Here is a 21,821-nt window from a genome sequence, read left to right as displayed (position 1 = left end):
CGAAGACTTTTTAACAAATTTGGGCTATTTTGGTTGGATAATGTGGCTAAGACCTTAAAATTTCCCTGAATCGGGAAGTACACACAATGGAGGCTATATCAAAACGTTGACATTTACCGACAAATTTCTGGAAAACATTTTTGCAGCCCAAGCGAAACTAAATACCAAATTTTAACCATTTTAACCGAAAATCAGAAGATACCATTCTATTGAGGTTGTATCAAAACATGAGAGAACTGAGAACCATAAATGCCAAATTACAGTTAATTTAAGTTTGATATGATATGGGACCTACTGTTTATCGCCGAGTCCGAACGGCGTGTCTTACGACACCACTTTATAGAGAAGTTTTACATGGCTGAAATACTCAGGAAATGTCGCCAACATTACTGAGGGGTATTTTCCCACCGTAGAAAATGGCTTGATGTTGCTTGGCCGGGGAATCGAACCCACGACCTTCAGCGTGCAAGGCGGGTGTGCATACCATTGCATCACGGTGGCACCCATTTTTTGCGTAATAATCTCTTTAAATTGGGAAGTCAAATTTCAATAGCTAATTTAAAAAGCGTTTTTCTCGAAAATGGATTTATTGAGATGTGCCAGTCTTTGAGTAAATGAGAGATATGTACTTTATAGGTTCGCAAATGAACAATGGACGACGAACAAGATCTTTTGCGCACATGGTATCGATGGAAATTTTTTTGGAAAATTCATATAATGGCCAACTATAGTTCATTCCCGAAATTCAGCTTTATGGAATTTTTTGCTATTTTCCCCTAGGACGACTTCACATTGCATCACTTTACGCGTTTCATTCCGGCAAAGTATTAATGTAAACAAACGCAATATTAAAAGAAAATCCTTTCACTTTTCATTACCAAAAAAGAACCATATCTCGTCAATGGTTGATAATAGAAACCCATTTAGATTCTTGATCCTGTCCTAAACGAAAGGACCAGTAAGGTTTGTTAACCATTTTGTCTCTTTGAGATGACTTGGAATAAACACACTGAACGCTCATTGAAACTAGCTGCGACGGATTATTTCATTGAAATGGATTTTCTCTCCTCTCATCATCCTTGTCCTTGTCTACGTCGGTAGAGTTCAACCGAATCCCAGCCATCCCATAGACACTGCCTTCTGTAATAACTTGGTTCCACGCACTTACTTGCCGCCTGCCAACGTTGAGACCGACCATGACCATTTCAAATGAAATGAAATAATATGCTTTGTTATTTCATTTTCTCTTGGAGTGAATTTTAATTTCTGGGATCATCATAAAAATTAATTGCTGGAATTAAACAGGACATAAAAGCTTTCCAAGATGTATTTCGTGGCTTATGGGCGAAGAATTGTTTACTGTTCATCACTGGTGAAATAGTGGTTGGGAAAAAGGGCAGGGAGAATATTGTTGAACATTTAACATTTTCGAATAAAGCTTGTGGTACGGTCAAGCAATATCTGGTCGTAATTTCCAAAATAACAACAATAATGATAAAAAAATACGAAAAGAAAGACTTAAGACCGACCGGAATACAATGGCTTATCTATGAATATTTCTCTTAATTTAAATTTTAAATTTACATTTTTCATGGTTTTGTCTTTATTTTTGTTTTCCCTCATGCTTTCAGTGCTGATGGTAATTACGAAGTGACAATAATGACAAAAGCAATCCTCCATCATACTGGGAAAGTGGTGTGGAAGCCACCTGCCATCTACAAGTCATTCTGTGAAATCGATGTTGAGTATTTTCCCTTCGACGAACAGACATGCTTCATGAAGTTCGGCTCATGGACGTATGACGGTTATATGGTAAGTCATCAGCATATGTGTCACTGTTTATTAACAGAGAATAAAAGTTATAAATTTGAATTGGTTTTCCTTTTGTTACTTTTTTGTAAAAATTTAATTTAAAAGGTTTGGGAAAAGAGTCATAAGTGTGTGTTTAAGTCCAAAAAAAAAACTTGTAAAAAAAAGAAAAAATTTAAAAATTAAAAAAAAAACAATTTTTGCAGGTTCTAGAACAGAATAATACATAAATTTATTTAAATATTTATCTGACAGTTTTCTTTAAATGTCGAAGCTACGCTTTGTTGTACTTTCGTATCACATGTTTCGTCTAGCTGCTACAATTGCTGGCTAAACCACGCAATTCACAGTCCTGCACTTTAAAAATACAATTAGTTATTGATGGGAACTATATTCTCAGATAAAAATATCCAAGAAAATATTGTCATTATCCCCAAAAATCGTTTTCGCACTTTTTTGAGTTTTTGGGTGTGAGTGAGTTTACCGCGTAAAAATTGAGTAATCCTTCATCTACATCTTTATTAGTCTATGATATAATAAGATGGGCTATATTTTGTTTTTCAAAATAGTCAGGCTTAATCCCATAGTCGTTGTTTTAATATTTTATTAAAACAAATTTAATTTATTAGTGGAAAAAAATGGCGATGTTTACCAAGGGGTAAGGCAGATCTCGCCACAGACCTTGATCAGTTCCCTTGTTTCTTGTTTTTCAACAAGAAACTTTTTATACCCAAGTGTCAATTGCTCGCTCAAATAGATACGTGTGCAAAGAAACAATCTGATCGAGAATTTCTTCGGCACACCAAATTTTTTCCAAAACATTATTTATTTAAAAAGAAATCTATAAGAAAACATACATATAAGCGAACGGTAGTTAGAGGACGATTCACAGTACATTTACTGTCCTTTGAAGTCTAGACTTTTTCAACTCTATTTTGATTACAAAATTCATGTGGAAAATATTGTTTGTCCAATTGATCCTTTAATTTTTTGCAAGCAAAAGTAAAGTTCTATAACAATCGAGTTATAATTGCAAATTTTAGGTCTTCTATATAAGTCTTCTGTCAGAAGACCTACTGGTCATCTCACAAATTCCCTTTGGGAATGAAAGCCAATATTGAGTATATTAAGTAACCCAAAGGATCCCATAGCTGATATTTGAAACTGAAAAAGAAAAGAAGTAAAAAAGTATTCGTCGGCTTAGACGACAGAGATATACCCTCAGCCTGTGTGAATTAAAATACTTTTTTTTGAAAAAACGTATGTATTTAGGGGGGTTTCAAAATGCTGGGCGTATGAACTTCCCGACAAAAATATGGGCTAGGATAAAAGCTCAAAGCTTGCCCATGATAAAGATTTTACTGCCGTAATGGAGACAGCGAATGCAAGTTGCTTCAACAAAAATCAAAGTGATTCGAGAGCAGGTATTAAAGTGAATTTATCCAAAATTGTGTGTGGGAGGTACCCGAAGGAGTGGAAAACTACAGTCCATATTCGAACCTAATCTATATCTGGTAGATATATTACGATGTGTAAAGTATGGACCAAATCGGTCACTCCCTTCAAGAGTTATCGAGCGCACAACTTTTCCGAACATTTTTGAAGTTTTGTGGGGGAGGTAGCTGAAGGAGTGGACCGATATGGCTTATCTTTGAACTTAAACTCTATTTTCACAAAATATTACGAATGCCAAATTATGGACCAAATCGGCAGATCCTTTCGAGATTTATCTTGAGCTTCAACAACTACACGCAGCGTCACAGGGGTTGTTTTGTACCTTTCAGGCTATTTTCTCAGGAAGTATGAACCTGCCCCTGATGAAACTTGTACCGTCGTATGGGGGGAAGTGAATACAAGTTGCTAAAACAAAAAACGAAGCGATTCAAGAACAGGTCCAAAACTGAACTTCTCCGAAATTTTGTGTGGGAGGTACCCGAAGAAGTGAACCGATTGAGTCCATATTGGAACCTCATCTAAGCCTAGTAGAAATTTCACGATGTGCAAAGTATGGACCAAATCGGTTGCTCCTTTCAAGAATAATCGGGCGCACAAATTTTCCGAACATTTTCACTTCTGTGGGGGAGGTACCGGAAGGAGTGGACATGATTTTCTACATGAAAAAATTCTACAAAAATGTTCCTTCGAGAATTTTATGTAGGTTCAAAAAAATCGTTATTGTCACGTTTTAATTGTCCTTCATCAGTTGTTTTCTTTCTCAAAAAATCCGTATGTTTATGTATTTCGGTACATTTCGTATAAGTTATTACCTATGTATGAAATTCGGATGGTTATTATGATTTGTTTACAATCTGATATTCCAGTATCATATTTTGAAGAGCTTTTACATAAGATTAGATAAAATCATTATTATAAGATGATTCCATAAAATCAAGTAAGGACATCAACATCTAGAAACTCGTCGATCGAGTTTATTTTTGAAATTTTTTTTGACCGTTTTATGATCAAAAACGTCCAAACAATATATTTTCAACAAAAAATTCAGAAAGCAAAGTTATACTCATTCAAATGAAGAAAAAATCTACCAAAAAAGTTTCGTAAGTTTCACGAAAATTGGCTTTTCAACTAAGGGTCATCATTAAGGCTCTAGAAGCACTGTAACATTTTGGCTTATATCCATTTTAAAACCTGGTCATGAATTGCTTATAATTGTGACGGCATGCAGTTTTTTTTTATTTGTATTGTTCTTCATTTTCACATATTTTGAAGGCGTAAAGATATTCGCACAGGAAAAAGCTCCTTTCAGAATATGCTTGGGAAAAAAGGTAAAACTGACAAAAACTTTCTAAGTTGCATTTTGTTGCTATTTTTCAATATAAGATTCAGTAGAAATAATATAAATATGAATGTTACTTCATATTTATGTTCTGTATTTGAGTATTAACAGACAGATTAACCTATATGACCCAATATTAAAGTTAAACATTTGTCCACATTTTATTCATTTTTGTGGTATAGGAATTTACCCTCGGAGTGGGTGTCGGAGCCGGAGTCGTGAAAAAAACTGGCCTTAAGTTGGAGTCGATCCAAAAATACCTCGACTCCGAAACCCTGAACCTTCCATAAGATGGGATATTAATATTTTACATAATGTTTGTTTTGTTTTAGTTGAAGATTCAATCATATGATTACTTAAGTCTGGAGTATTCCCCCATTGTCTTCACTTCATCATTACTTTCTTTGCAGAGAGTAATGTTTACAAAACGAACTGACAGTGTTGCAAAATTTACTGATCGCTACCAATATCGTGATTTCATCCCGGCGAAGGGAATTATCAATTGGCTTTTCAGTTTTTGAAATCATGATTTTTTAGTGAAAACCTGAACCCTTAAAGCATGGCGTATTCTCATGTAAATGAGAATGATGCTTACTTTTCGGTTTTCCAAAAAAAAAAACACCAGAACAAAATATTTGCAAGCTGACAGCACGATTCAACGAAGAAATCATCGATTTCTGTTAAGTTGAAATAACATCAGCACAGTTACCTGTGAATATGTTGTTGGCATTTTATTTAAAAAAATTCCCTTTTGCAAAGTGATCATCATTCTCATTAACATGAGAATAGAAGGGGGGCAGAGAATACAAGTTGTTACAACAAAAATCAAAGCGATTCGAAAGCAGGACCTAAACTGAACTATTCCGAAATTTTATGTGGGAGGTACCCAAAGGTGCCGATTGAGTCTATATTGGAACCTCGTCTAAGTCTTGTAGAATTTTTACGATATATAAAGTATGGACCAAATCGGTTACTCGCTTCAAGAGTTCTCGGGCAGACAAATTTTCCCAACTTTTGTGGGGAAAGCACCGGAAGGAGTGAACCGATATAACCCATCTACGAACTTAAACTAAGTTTGGACAAAATATTACGAAAACCAAATTTTGGACCGAATCGGTTAATCCGTAGGAAAGTTATCATGCGATCCAGCCTGACAGACAGACGGACGGACATGGCTAAATCAACTCCAAATTGGGGTTCGTCCAATTCTTATAAACATGAATGTTTGTAAGAAAAATCATGCTAAATAAATATTAAGGGAAATTTTGTTAAAAGTCGAACTACATACTATGTATGTACATATATTTATGTAAAATGTGGTTTGCATAATCACTGACTTTCCACTGTTAAACATTTCGTATTGGAGGCCTCCATGAATACAATGTCATACTTAGGTGAAAACACATCTGTTCCAAATCTCAAAGAACTCATCCATCCAGAAGTCTTCAAATCATAAAATTCCCATGATTTCGACATTTTTTGAGACATGCGCACACATCATACCATTTGCAGGGATTTCTGGCAGATAAATTTCTTCCAATTTTATAATTTACAACAAATAAACATGACATTAATCTCAATTTTATAAACATTAAATCAAAGTGCCTTAGTGTGTGCATGGGGGGGGGGGGGGGGAGTGGGTATGCTGCTTTTATTAAGTTCTACCTCCACCATTTAAGTCCACATTTGTGTGTGCGTATGTGTGGGGTGGAGGGGGTGGGTGTGTTCAGCTGTCAGATTTATTTGTTAAAATTACTTTTTAACAAAGTTCTCCTACAGTGAGAAATGTTGAGCTGAATGATATTGTATTGTCCCTATTTGTCTTGTTGCCTATTGGCGAAGGTGGTGGTATGACTCCAATCCAACAGCAACCCAACACAAATCATGAAGACGATTCTTATGAGGGAATTGAAGAAACCCAAAACAAACTCAGCAAAAACAAGAGAAACAGAAAAGAACAGATGTCTAAATTGACAATAAAATATATATGCCATATTGACATAATGTTATCTGGTGATTCCCAGATACAAGCAATCCCCCACCACATAAGCACCATTTGGCTATGAAGTTTTATGTGTGAGGACAGAACTGATTGTGCAGGTTTTCGATAACAATCAGCCAAACGTTGACTTTTCATTGCCACTGCCGTCATTTATAGCAGCAGGATCATGTAACACTCACATAACAAAGCATCTGATTGCGAATTCAATGTATGTGTTAGGGTGAAGTGTTAGGGTGGAGTGATAGGGTGTGTCTTATGAACTTTATTGGATCGAATGTTTTTTTTTTTTTTTAAATAACCAAACTGTCAAATAAAATTCAGCAGCAACACTATCTAGGACAAAGGTGCAAATTGAAGGTCATTCAGTTGGACCTATTCTTACTGTCAAAAAATATTACTGTAATTTGAAATAGAACATAACTCACCATAGCTCGATGTAAAATATCGAGAAAATAATAATAATTTGCAACATAACTAATAGGAATTTGCATAAATAAAAATTATGGCGAAATATTTTATATTTTCGCAGCAACAATTACTTTTGACAATGGAGATCAGAGTAGTACATACATACATACATATCTGGGGAATTCGTCCAGTGGATGACATACAAACAGGACAAAATTTGCATTTTTTATATTTGCCTGAGAATGATAACACTGTGCTACACGAACAACTTGCAGAGTTTTTGATGCATAAATTTGGTTTTGTGGGAGTCACTGGAAGACGAAAATACCTTTGGATTCTTTGGGTCACTTCGTTTTTTGGTTTTATAATGAAAAAAAGCAGTGAAAAACGGGGTTCCTTGGAATTTCAACTTACAGCCTATTTCTTTCCTTAAAAAGGGGAATATTATCTTTCGAACAAGCCATAGATTTTTAAAATCGGTTAACAAATATCTATTTGTGGTGATTAGAAAACGCATTAAAAACTGGAAAATGATTTTGCTCGTACTCTAGGCTTTAATCACTTACTTTTAGCAAGAAGGAAATTTAGTTAGTTTTCCAAAATGCGAAAAATCAATGAAATCGTTTGAAAAACATATGAGTTATGGAATTTTTTGTGTTTTAACTTTTTGGTTTTTTTGTACACTTTCCCTTATAAAATATTGGTACCGTAGTGCGTATGATTGTAACTTGAATTTTACTACTTAATAATTACGTACAAGGTACCAATCTTTTATAAGGGAAAGTATACAAAAAAACAAAAAGTTAAAACACGAAAAATGCCATAACTCATTGATTTTCAACCGATTTCATTGGTTTTTTCGAATTTTGGAAAGCTAACTAAATTTCCTTCCTGCTAAAAGTAAGTGATTACACTGTTTGGTATCTTCTATGCAGCCTAGAGCACGAGCAAAATCATTTTCCAGTTTTTTACGCTGCCTAGCGCACGAGGAAAGGTATTTTCCTGTTTTTAATGCATTTTCGTCACACTTAAACCACTATAACTTAGCCATTTGTTTAAGACAATATTCTGCCCTTTCAAGGAAAAAATAGACTGTAGAAATCCGTTGTGGAAAAATTAAGTTGAAAATCCAAGAAACCCCGTTTTTTCACTACATTTTCCGTTATAAAATCTAAAAACGAACACACACAAAACCCGATTTTTTGCATCAGAACCCCAGCAAAATTTTTTTGTCAACTTTTTTATCACAGTGTATTTAATGATTTTACATTTGATTGGAAATACAGATAACTGCACAATTTTGTTTCTTTGACAATTCAGTCGATTTTTATGGTCTGAGGATTGACGTTTTATGACAATGTGAAATGGAAAACCGTTTCCTTACACATGAAGTACCACCATGATATTCATTGTTACATCATCTGCTTCTTTTCTAGGTGGATTTACGACATCTAAAACAAACACCCGACTCGGACAATATTGAAGTCGGTATTGACCTTCAGGATTATTATATTTCGGTGGAATGGGATATTATGCGGGTGCCGGCGGTCAGAAATGAAAAGTTCTACAGCTGTTGCGAAGAGCCCTACTTGGACATTGTCTTCAATTTGACGTTGCGCCGAAAGACACTCTTTTATACGGTTAACCTAATCATACCCTGCGTGGGCATATCGTTCTTATCCGTCTTGGTCTTCTATTTACCCAGTGATTCGGGCGAAAAGATCTCATTGTGTATAAGCATTTTACTCTCGCTGACTGTGTTTTTTCTACTGCTTGCGGAAATTATTCCGCCCACCTCATTGACGGTGCCTCTATTGGGCAAATATTTATTGTTCACCATGATGTTGGTTACGTTATCGGTTGTCGTAACCATTGCGGTGCTAAACGTAAACTTCAGGTATGTTTTTATATCCAATGTTAATTTGTTATGTTATTTATTTATAACTCAGATGACATTCGATCTCTCACTCTCTTTTTCCTCTCTATTTTTATACTTATTGCTGTATCCCAGGTCACCAGTGACGCATCGAATGGCGCCTTGGGTTCAAAGAGTTTTTATTGAAATCCTACCCAAACTCTTGTGCATAGAACGTCCGAAGAAAGATGATCCAAATGACGAAGATGACGATCAACCTCAAGAAGTTTTGACAGATGTCTTCCATCTGCCACCTGATATCGATAAATTCGTTAATTATGATACAAAGCGATTCAGTGGCGATTACGGAATACCAGGTAAGTTGACATCTCGGATGTCGAATAATCACAATAGCGCAGTTCTAGCTAGCATTGAAAAAAATTATATTTTTATCATCATCATAAAATTCATAAAATTACTATCCTCTGTCCACTTTAATACCCCCAAAAATGTGTCATGCCGATATAATTGTTTTAGAACAGATATAGGAGGGGAACTATTAAAGTATCTGGCCTAACAATGAAAACGCGAATATTTACCATCCAAAATAATTTTATTGTTTACATAAGTAGTCTCCAGGATGACTTATACACTTTTTCATGTGCTCAAACCAATTGTTGAAGCGCTTTTTCCACTCCGACTGAGACACTTCCAAAACATGATTTTTGAACGCTTCAACAGCATTTTCTGGCGACAAAAAATTTACGTTCAGGAATCATGTGAAGTCATTGGGTGCCAAGGTAGGACTGTACGGCGGATGACCCATCAATTCCACTTTTTGTCAGGTCAAAAAGGCGCTGCACACTGATCGAAACCACTGATCTAGCGGCGAGAGTAAAAAAATCAAACTATAAAACTGAGAACAAACAAAAAACAGCGGATGGCACGCGCCGGGGAATTTGAAACAAATTCCAACAACAATTATTCACAGGCAACTGTGGTGATGTTCTTTTCAACTTACAGAACTCGATGAGTTCTTAGTTGATACGTGCTGATAGTTGTTTGCAAATATTTTTCTTCTAATGTTTTTTGGGAAAGCCGAAAAGTGAGTGTGATTCTCATTTATTTAAGAATACTAGACACTTAAAGAGTTCGTTTTTTCGCTAAAAAAGACATAATTTCAAAAAGCTGAAAAGCCAATTGATAATTCCCCTCGTCAGGATGAAATCATGATATTGGTAGCGATCAGTAAAATTTTGCAACACTGTCAGTTCGTTTTGAAAAACATTACTTTCTGTAACAGAAAGTAATGATGAAGTTTAAGCCTTACTTACTTACTTAGCTGGTCCATTACAGAACATTTGTTCCATAGACCGAACTAAGAAAAGATCTCCATACCTCTCTGTTTTTCGCTTGACTTTTTGGAATACCGCGCCTTTTCATTTCTTCATCCACTTGTATGCTCCATCAAAGCTTAGGCCTGCCGATTCTGCGTGCACCGCCATGTGGCATGTATTCATACGCCTTTTAGCGGGTTCATCATCGCTTATTCTTATGATATGGCCTAGCCAACACAATCGTTGCATCTTGAGGCGTTTAACTATATTCATGTCGTTGTATAGCTGATATAGCTCGTGGTTCATACGACGTCGATATTCACCGTCAACGCAAATCGGCCCATAGATCTTTCGAAGAATTTTCCTCTCATACACACCAAGCATTGCCTTATCTGCTTGCGCAAGTACCGATGCTTCGGAGCCATACATTAGCACGGGTAGTATCAGCGTTTTGTATAGTGTTATTTTTGTTTGACGAGATGTGGCTTTGTTTTTAAATTGCTTACTTAATCCATAGTAGCATCTGTTGGTCAATACAATTCTTCTTCTTATTTCACAACTGATGTTGTTTGTTTAGACGAAGTCTTTAACTACCTCAAAATTGTAGGTACCAACTTCCACAGTTGGTCCGAGCTCCATGGACGCTTTGCGCGTCGACACCATCAATTTGGTCTTTTCGCCGTTTACAGCCAGACCCACTTTCGCAGATTCTGCTTCGACCTTCCTAAAGGTATCAGTTACTTCCTTTACTGATCGTCCCATGATGTCTATGTCATCAGCATAAGCAAGTAGCATGTGGCTATTGATGTAAATTGTGTCATTTCGTTTGACATTTGCATCTCGTATCACCTTTTCCAGCAAAATGTTGAATAGGTCACACGAAAGGCTGTCTCCTTGTCTGAAACCTCTTTTGGTACAAAATTCTTCGGAGAGGTTCTTTCCAATTTTAACTGAGGACCTAGTATCAGTTAAAGTCATCTTACAAAGCCGGATGAGCTTTGCGGGGATAACAAAATTCAGACATTGCATGGAATACCTTTGATCGTAGGGGACTGTCGAATGCTGCTTTATAATCGACAAAAGGTGATATGTGTCGATCTGCACCTCTTGGGTCTTCTCTTGGATTTGCCGCAGGGTAAATATCTGGTCAATGGTGGACTTGCCAGGTCTAAAGCCACATTGGTATGGTCCAATTATTTCGTTAACCATTGGCTTTAGTCGTTCGCACAATATCCCTGACACTATCTTACAGGCAAGAGGGAGAAGACTTATGCTCCTATAATTGGAGCATACAATCATATCTCCTTTCTTGTGGACGGGACATGGGATCCTCAGGTTCCAATCGTCGGGTACGCGTTCTGCCTGCCAGATGGTGCTAACTAGCTGATGCATACACCTTATCAGCGCGTCGCCTCCGGTTTTAAACAGCTCGGCTGGTAAGCCATCGGCTCCTGCTGCTTTATTATTCTTCAGCCGGTTGATTGCTGTTTTTACCTCATCTTGGCCGGGCGGTATACATTCTATACCATCTTCTGGGATTGGATCTGTGGTATCATCGTCTTCGCTACTATTGGATACCAGCAGATTGGAGAAATGTTCCTTCCATATCCTGAGCACGCTATCTGTATCTGTTAAAGGATTACCTTGCTGGTGTCTACAGGAGGATGTGTCTGTACCAAAGCCATATGTTTGATGTTTCGCTCTTTGGTAGAATTTTCGGACTTCATTCTGGCTCCTGTACATCTCGATTTTTTCACACTCCCGCTTTTCCATTTCTCTCTTTTTCTTGCGGAAAAGGCGTTTCTCTTCTCTCCTTTTCTCCCGATATCTCTCTCGTGCGCTACGCGTTGCTACTGATTGTAAAGTAGCTCTATATGCCGCATTTTTCTCTTCGGTAGCAGTACGGCACTCCTAGTCATACCATGAATTCCTTTGTGGAGGTCTCTGGAATCCAAATATGGATTTTGCGGCTGTTTGCATGGTGTGGCAATATTTTGCCATTGTGTTGTTATGCTATCGGGACAAGGAGTGCCCGCGTTAAGCAATTGGGCTAGTTGAGTGGAATATGCTGTGGCTATCTGTTGTGTTTGCAGCCTATCGATGTCCAACTTCCGCGTTCTGTTTGTTCGTGCTTTATTTGCAACGTTTAGACGGTACGTACCTTTGCTGAAACAAGGTAGTGGTCCGAATCAATGTTTGCGCCTCGGAACGATCGTACATCCAACACGCTGGATGAATGTCTTCCATCTATCACAACATGATCAATGGTCATATGTTTCTTCTAAGCGCTCGTAAAATATATCTTTGGTCTGTTCGTCCTTTTCTTCAGTAGGAGCATGAGCACAAATAAAGCTGATGTTGAAGAATTTAGCTTTTATTCGAATTGCAGCAAGTCTTTCATTCACTGGGGTGAAGCTTGATACCAGATGTTTTAGCCTCCGACTAGGTACGAATCCGCAAACAATATCAAAAGCCACGTATTTCTGGGGCGGTCCGGTCTTCTGGAGCCTTAAGGGTTCCAATCAAGGGCGATTTTGGCAATGCTTTCTGGACCTATTCGTAGCATGTGTCCGATCCATTTCCATTTTCTCCTGGTGATTTGACGCCTAATGGATTCTTCATTTGTTTTATTCCGCAGCTCTGTATTTGATATTTTATTCGGCCAGAATACACGGCAGATTATGCGCAGACATTTAGTTATGAAAACTTGGAGTCTTTGTGTTACTGCGTTTGAAAGTAGCCAAGTTTCACTTCCGTATAGTAATATTGTTTTAACACATGCGTTGAATATGCTAAGCTTTGTTCGAAGTGATATTTGGGACGATTTCCATGTTTTATTCAGTCGACCAAATGCCTATAGTTTACATCGTCTTCTATTCCTCCTTCCGTTTCCATAAAACACCCAAGATGACAAGATGAATTGACGTACTCTAATGGCAGATTATATATTTTTAGTTGGTTGTCCGATGTGTTATTAATACGCATTGCTTGTGTCTTTTTATATTAATTTCTAGACCAACTTCTTTAGCGTGAAGAACGAGGTCATTTCATTTGTCTTGCATGTCGTTCAATTTGTGCGACATGGGACAAAAGTCGTCACGTAACGATTTTTCAATGCTCTGCAACCTATCGTTTATTATAGTCGCTATGATTTTATAAGCAGTGTTAAGCAAAGTTATCCCACGCCAGTTATCGCAAATCTTTAGGTCGTATTTTTTGGGTAACTTTATTATAGTATCTTGCGTGATTATGCACGTCAAAAGATGAGTAAGAAAAAATCATAGATTCTCAAGCACGTTGAGACATCGGCCATCTACTAAATAATTCTTGTTTGAAGCTGTTTTTACTGTAAGTTTAAACTCAGACAGTCTTCAATAAACCATATTCATACGCTGAAAAATTAATTATTTTTTTATTTTGTTTGTTTTGTTTATTGTTGAAGTTCAATCTCATTTTCGATTGTTTGAGTGGAGTATTCCCCCATTGGCTCAAGAGAGAGAGAGAGTAATGTTTTTCAAAACGAACTGACAGTGTTGCAAAATTTTACTGATCGCTACCAATATCATGATTTCATCCCGGCGAAGGGAATTATCAATTGGCTTCTCAGTTTTTGAAATTATGCCTTTTTAGCGAAAACCCGAACTCTTTAAGTGTCTAGTATTCTCATATGAATGATTTTTTCATCCAATTTTTTGTCAAGTTTGCCCCTAAGTAATGCCATATCATCACCGAAATATTTGTTTGTTTCTTCGTCCCTTAGAAAAATCGAATAATTTATCACAAGGATTTCGAAACTTTTTCATCGGTGCATGGAAGACATGAGAACCACGATTCTATTTAGAATTTCTTGTAGTCGTTTTTTGTCCATTTCACCCGCTGTTTTTACGATCAGCACCAAAAACTATAACTGTCTATTATGTTTCGAATTCAAACTTTTATCGATTCTTAAATGCGGCCTGGAGTTTGATTACAATTTATAATGGTGTTAGATTCGTTAGATCGCTGAATCCTTTTTGAAACTTTATTGTTTTAATCTATTTTGAATAGAGCTGCTTACTTTCCACAATTCGAATTTTTATGTGTAAATTATTTTAACGCTAACAACTTATTACCATGGCTTAATCATAATCTTGATGACCGACATTGTAGATGCCCCAAATTTTTTGAAGCGGATACAAAATTAAAACTTTGTTAATGCGTGAAAGAATTATTGCTATAGAGATTTGGCAAAATTTATGAAGATTTCACAACGCACAATGACAAACGAAGCAGAAGGCCATTAGAGAATTGTGGGTGTTCGGGGCTTAGGACGTCGTTTATATGAATGTATACGAAATCATAAATACACGAGGCAACAACACTCAACCGATTCGTTGCAAAAGTGTAGACCAAAGAGGAAACTCGAGCATTATTCGTATAGCCTTATCCTAATAGAACTCCAAACTGAAGCGAGCATTTATCATTTCAAATTTGAAAATGGTGCACGCATTAGATTGTTGCTGTTGTTATTCAGCCTGCGGTGAAGAACAAACGAATGTTTCTGAAGTCGTTTCTTCCTTTCACTTTCACATAAACACTGTAAGTGGTTGTGAGTTTTATTTGACATTATTGCAAGTGAATGGACAAACCTGTGTATGTTTCGGGGTGAGCTCGGCTAATACTAGTTGTTCGTACATTCCCATGAATGTCCTGCACAATTCACACGTATGTAGTTATGTACGCATCCACGCACATTCACCAGCAACTGACGAGAAGTGTTCGTGCTCAGTACGTTTTCGCAAGACAATCAAAGGAACGAAACTGTCGATAAGAATAGAAACGAGTAACAAAAACACATACACTTTTTCAATTTTCTCCCGTAATCTTGGCTGGATGATTGTAAAGGCTTTGTAATTGAAATTGCGAGTACACATGCATACATACCTATGTACAGGCACATGACGTAAACGCACATCTACTTAGAATGACGAGACATAAATTCAAAACAAGCGGTAGTCGTTTTTTTTTTTTTGTTTCATTCGGTCTATGTGAGACGCTGTGCAGTTGTCACAGTTGAATGCAACTGCCAGTAGCACAATGTCTTGGCGTAATGAACTCGCATTTCCGTTTCCTTTTCCGTAATTCAAGTCCAGACACGTATTGTATCCATGCGGAAAGTCTTACAATACTTAGTGACTTTTCCATTTCCGTATCAGTTTGCTACCTCAATTGCAGTTGTTAGTGTTACTCTTCATCTATGTACGCATTTACTAAGCTTAGACAAATTTGAGATGGTAAAGGGTGGTTAAATTGTAAGGGCCGATGTTGATTTTGAATAAAACACAAACTATTTAGGAAATTATTGTAATTTTATTTTATTATGATATATTGGTATTACTCAATTATGTATGGAACAAAATATCGGCCAAATGGGCGCCGCGACCACGGCGGCACACCTCCATCCGATGGTCCAAATTTTCGATGACCCTGAGGCATAATAGAGGTTCTATGCCGTTAATGTGCCGAATTATCTCATCCTTTAGCTCTTGAATTGTTGCTGGCTTATCGACATACACCTTTTCTTTCAAATAACCCCAAAGAAAAAAGTCCAACGGTGTCAAATCACATGATCTTGGCGGCCAATTGACATCGCCATAACGTGAGATAACACGGCCATTGAATTTGTTGCGCAAAAGAGCCATTGTTTCGTTAGCTGTGTGGCAAGTGGCACCGTCCTGCTGAAACCACATATCGTCCACATCCATATCTTCCAATTCGGGCCATAAAAAGTTCGTTATCATCTCACGATAGCGAACACCATTCACAGTAACTGTCTGACCGGCCTCATTTTGGAAAAAATACGGCCCGATGATGCCGCCAGCCCATAAACCGCACCAAACAGTCACTCTTTGTGGGTGCATTGGTTTTTCGACAATCACTCTTGGATTCTCATTCGCCCAAATGCGGCAATTCTGTTTATTGACGAATCAACAGAGGTGAAAATGTGCCTCATCACTGAAGATGATTTTCTTCGAAAATTGATCATCCACTGTTGCCATTTCTTGCCACCATTCTGCCCATTCACGACGTTTGCAATGGTCAAAAGGCTTTAGTTCTTGAGCCAATTGCACCTTGTAAGCATGTAAATGCAAGTCTTTATGCATAATGTTCATCAACGACGAGCGTGAGAGGTGCAATTGTTGGGCACGACGACGAGTTGAGGTGCACGGCTCTTCAGCCACACTATCGCGAACAGCAGCAATATTTTCTGCAGTACGAGCTGTACGGGCATGCATTGGTGTTCTCCCATCTTCTAGAGACCCGGTTTGCTCGAATTTTTCACGATTTTTGCGATTGTACGCACATTTGGACGATCAAAGTGACCAAAAAAATCACGAAGTGCACGATATGCATTTTGATTTGAACGCCCATTTTCATAATAAGTCTGGATAACTTTAACACGTTGTTGGATTGTGTATCTCTCCATGGTTCAAATTGAGTAAGTCTGAAATAGAGAAATGTCAAATAAAACTCGGAAAAAACTTGGCGTTTAGGTGTGGTTCACATTCAACATCGGCCCTTACAATTTAACCACCCTTTAGATAAACATGACAACCGCTTTTAAAATGTTTTTTTGTGTTTCCATTTGCAGCAATACCGGCACAACGATTCGGTGAGTTTGTCGGCAACGCTGGTATATCTCCTTGTTTCGGAGATCCACCCCTGCCTTCTGCACTGCCATTGCCGGGTGCCGACGATGATCTCTTCAGTCCGACCACTGTTAATGGCGATCTAAGTCCTAGCTGCTGCCCGGCCGATCTTAGTCCTACATTTGACAAACCATACATGGGTGAAATGGAAAAGACTATCGAGGGATCCCGCTTCATAGCGCAACACATGAAGAATAAAGATAAATTCGAAAGTGTAAGTATAACCGGCAACTTAGTAATAAAAGTATTGATACCAGGTTATCCAGTGCATACTGTCTTAAAGAAAATGTTCCTTTTATTGACTAGAAATGAGCACTGGTTACGAAAATATATGTATCTATTCATTTTTACTTTGGTTATTACAACAACTTAATTACTCAAAGATAGACAAGTGCATCGATCTCAATACGTATCATTATGTTCTACCATTTCAGGTTGAGGAGGATTGGAAATATGTGGCCATGGTTTTAGATCGATTGTTCCTTTGGATATTCGCCATATCTTGTGTGGTGGGCACTGCCTGGATTATACTGCAGGCGCCCAGTCTATACGATCAGTCCCAGCCAATTGATATTCTGTATTCGAAAATCGCTAAGAAGAAATTCGAACTGCTTAAAATGGGCAGCGAAAACAGCTTATAGCGTCCAGTTGGGTTCGCAGAGGGCTGGTGGAATATTCTCATCAGGTCTCTGCGAACCCTGTTCGCCGCTCGCGATGACGATCGCGGATAATATCCAGCTGTCATTGTGGAGGTGAACGCGGAGTCACTAAATACAACATTCGCATTCGACATAGGAGAGCAAGTGATCAAAATAGAATTTGATAATGAAGATTAGGAAATAGTTTTAATCACAACTACAACAGCAGTAACAGCAACAACAAACATTGTATGTATAGCTCAGTACCGGAGCTAGGGGTTTGCAACATGTACACATACAAAACGGCAAAGCATCTCGTTCTTAAATTCCGCTAATCGCATTGCATCCAAAACACACCCATACACACATCCCAGCACCAACACCGGCCAAAACTCGTGGTTACACAAAAGTCCATCAATCAAAAAGCACACCACGAACAAATGAAAACATGACAAATTCCTTCCCAATATTCACAAAGCAGCCACCCAGAATAACAAGAAAACAAAAAAGAACACACCAGCAACTGCCACAAAGCAATGCAGCAGCACCCACTCCCAGGCCCAATTCCTCCTTTGAGACTGCTGTTCCAAATGCAATTTCAACCCGGTGTAATGACTACATACTTACACCCGGAAAAAAATCTGCAAAAAAAGAGTGAAATCCAAATAAGATTGCGCGTATATTTGTGCATGCATGTGTACTGTATCTGGATGGGAAACAACAATGCAAAACACAGAAAAAGAAAACAAAAGAAAAACGAGTTCCTTTACCACAACAAACAGCATCAAGCAACCGACAAACAAAAAAATAGCACCGAGGACGTATTGAGTCTCAGTTAGAGCAAAATAACACAAAACAAACACTCTAATCAGAACACAACCACATTCACTCACATCCCACCCATCCACCTGACACACACACACACAAACACCCACACACACACAATTAGTTAAGTATTATTATTGAAACAAACAAAAGCTTAAGCACATCAACGAATTCTCTAGATATGTATGTATGTCAATAAATTACTGAGACTCGAATAACCCTCGCAAAAGAAACAATTATCTCTCACAGAGATACAGAGATACACCTTCATCCGTCTCTTTTCTTTTCACTCTCACTTTGTTTTCCTCCTTCTTGGTCACTGTTAGCCCTTAATTTCCTCTTGGTCGAATCTCATAGAAATGCGTGAAAAGAAAATGTGATCATGATCTCAAGAGTGGGAGTGACCGAAACGAAGAAGAAAAAGTGTCAACCCCCAAATATGAAAAAAAGACTTGGCCCACTGTGGCGTATGGGCACTATAAAGGAATTGAATATTACTCATTCGTAGCCTAAGGCAAAGCCATAAGAAATGAGCAAACTACACACACAATGCAAACGAACTAGCCGTAAAGCTCCTTCATGATCTTCTCACAGCGGTTTGTAGAATTCCATTTGAATTAATTAAAACTGTGTTCAGCCTCATTAGTAATACTAAAGGGCATGGTGACATAAAAAGCTAGGTTCCTCGAAAGAATGGAACCATTGCGATGCAACGCAACATGCAGCGGGACTTTGGGGAAAGCAAACTGGTGGGTTTTAGAAACCGACATGGAGGTCATTCGTTTTTATTGAAATTCAGTGAATAATGAGACCATGTGTCCAACTGGAAGACATTCTCATTCACCGTTCTACCCGTGTGCACTTTTACCGTTCTATGACAAGTTTGTGTGTTTTTTTTTAATTGATTTCATGATTGAATCTATGACAACCAACATGAAAAACAACAACAAAGCAACTACTGAAAAGCCATCAAACAAAAACATCATAACAACAACACAAAACAAAAAAGATAAGTAATTAAATTACCTTCTAAGTGTAAAAATGCAAAAGTAAAGTGGACAAAAAGTTAACATTTTTTTAATAAACAATTAGATTTTAATGAACTTAAATTTAACTCAAAATAAATTAAAAAATAAAACAAAAAAATAAAAAAATTAGTGTAAAATAAATGTAAAAAATACAAAAAAAAAACTAAACAAATTTTTTGAAATAAAATTCCAATTAAAAAATAATATTTAATTATAAAGTAACAACAAAACCAAATAACACGAACAACGTGAATAGAAAGAAATGGAAAACAAGTACATTGAGTCAAAATTAACCAAATTGAAAAGCACACACACACACACCCCCCAAAAACTAGTGGATCTCTCTGTTCGAAATGTTTTCCTTCGGGTTGTTTTTAACGACGGCAAGCAAATAGCAAACTTCAGATCCATATAAAACTGAGCTTAACAAAAACATACTATTTATAGCCGTTAATAACAAAGCGAGCGAATAGTAGGAACTTTTTAACGCCAATTATACAGCCACTCATATAAAAACACACACCCACACACTCATCGAAGGCATGGAATTGCTTAGATACACACATCTAATTGATATACACGAATAGAGAGAAGTTTCCTCTTGTCACTAGCTAAGGAACAAACAAAGCAACAAAGTCTGATCTGGAAATCGATGGTATTGAATAAAGAAACCCGATAACATCGGCTGCACCGTAGTAAAAGTTTGAATCGACTTACTTCCTGCCGCTCACACAGACATCAATTCGCCCTTTCTATACACAAATGACACACATACACACACACCTCTACGAAATACACAGTGTTACCAATTCCAACAAATTGATATCCTCCAAAGTGGACAAGCTTACTGCAACCCCATCTGATGGCGTTATGAATACTCCCATTTAGAAATACCAAATATCACATCGAGAACTTAGAATTGTGATCTATTCCGATGGTGAATCATTAATGGGGATGTTGTTGAAAGCATTCTTCGATTACAAAATTTATATAAGAAGTTTGGCATTATAGATCGGAAAATCATTTCATTAATAGTTTGAAAACTTTTTCCAACATTCAGTGCTGTCGCATGCAAGACGAGTCCATTTTGGAAGATCGATCTGGTTGTAGCACGGTGTTCTGCTAAGAAATAGAAAGAAAATCGAAACTAAAATCTTTTGTAAATAATTCATTATAGCTACGAAGAGTAATACAAAAGAAACAAAACAAGACGTAAAATACAAACGTAAAACGACAACATTTTGTTAGGCTTTTTCACAAATCCGTTTTCTATTGACTTTTTCCTTTTGGGTTTTTAACTTTAGACAATCAGCGGAAATAATAATGCAAATAAATAGGAAACAAAAACAAAACATTGTAAAAATAATATCATAATGCTTCCCAAATACCTCCCCACCCCCAATTCACCCCACTCCCCCTTCACTGCTCGCACCCCAGACAGCATTACAAGGCATTTTGGTTCACACTTTCCATTTGTAGGCTCTTCCTATTTGAACGCTCGCTTGACTAAGAAGATGCAAATGGAAAGCACACGCCACTACAAATAAAATGTTGAAAGAAAACAATGAAAATCATTATAAAGTCATTTCGCAACAACATCAACAAACAAACAAACAAAAAAAAAAGAAAACAAAAAACGTATAACAAAAGAACTTTACAATAATATGCTCTCATTGGTTGTGTTTTTAGATAAATAAAAAAGACAAAGAAGAAATGTTTAATGAAAATTAGACTCTATTAATTTACTTACGTTTTTACGTTTAATAATGAAGCTCCAAACATTATGCTGATTATATGTACTTATTCCCCGGTCCACCCTTTATTTGTCCCTCCCCCCTCTATTCCCATTCTCATGTAGACTTAAAAAAAATAAATAAACAAAACAAAAAGACAACAGTGACAAACTTAAAGTTGCACTTAAAAGCAAGCAAAACCGAAAAAAGAATATATTAAAAAGTTATAAAAAAAGAAACAATAAACTTAAACTTTTGTAAAATGAATTTCCTAAATGACATTTGTTGAGTCATGATTCATTATATTTTTATTAGTGTTTTTTGTATATTTTTTATTCGTTGATTCTTTGTTATTTCGCTAAAAATAAAAAAAAAATTAAATAAAAACGAAAAGTAAATGCCACAAATTGTGTTTATTTGTAAAATAATTAGTAATAAAAAAGAAAACACAAACACACACATACACATAAAATTAAATAAATATAAACTAAATTACAAAAGAAAAAAGGATTCAAAACAATTATTTGTACATTTAGGATTATTATAATGATAACAATAATAATAATAATAATAAAGACAGCAACAACAACACTAATACAAAGCAGCAACTATATATAAATGTTAATTAAACATCAAAAAACAAAAGAACAAACTGCCACAAAAAAGACAAGGAAAAAATGTAGTCAACGTAATGTGAAACTAA

At 36.8% G+C, this 21,821-nt stretch overlaps 1 protein-coding gene across 1 annotated transcript in view; it reads left to right on the top strand.

Moving 5' to 3' along the window:
* nAChRalpha1 (nicotinic acetylcholine receptor alpha1) overlaps positions 1–19,511 on the top strand; it is a 126,165-nt gene extending 106,654 nt beyond the window's left edge. Inside the window, exons 6-10 of the mRNA XM_073958643.1 lie at positions 1,632–1,812; positions 8,450–8,910; positions 9,025–9,245; positions 16,837–17,108; positions 17,329–19,511. Coding sequence (XP_073814744.1) covers positions 1,632–1,812; positions 8,450–8,910; positions 9,025–9,245; positions 16,837–17,108; positions 17,329–17,535 — 1,342 coding nt within the window. The 3' untranslated portion in view covers positions 17,536–19,511. The remainder of the gene's footprint in view (positions 1–1,631; positions 1,813–8,449; positions 8,911–9,024; positions 9,246–16,836; positions 17,109–17,328) is intronic.
* The last annotated feature ends 2,310 nt before the right edge of the window (positions 19,512–21,821 follow it).

This window comes from Musca autumnalis, unplaced genomic scaffold, assembly GCF_047663935.1.
Source record: "Musca autumnalis isolate F117 unplaced genomic scaffold, ASM4766393v1 scaffold_1, whole genome shotgun sequence".
NCBI classification, from domain to species: Eukaryota; Metazoa; Arthropoda; class Insecta; order Diptera; family Muscidae; genus Musca; species Musca autumnalis.
The sequence above is the reverse complement of the archived record's forward strand: the minus strand, read 5'-3'. Positions and strand labels throughout refer to the sequence as shown.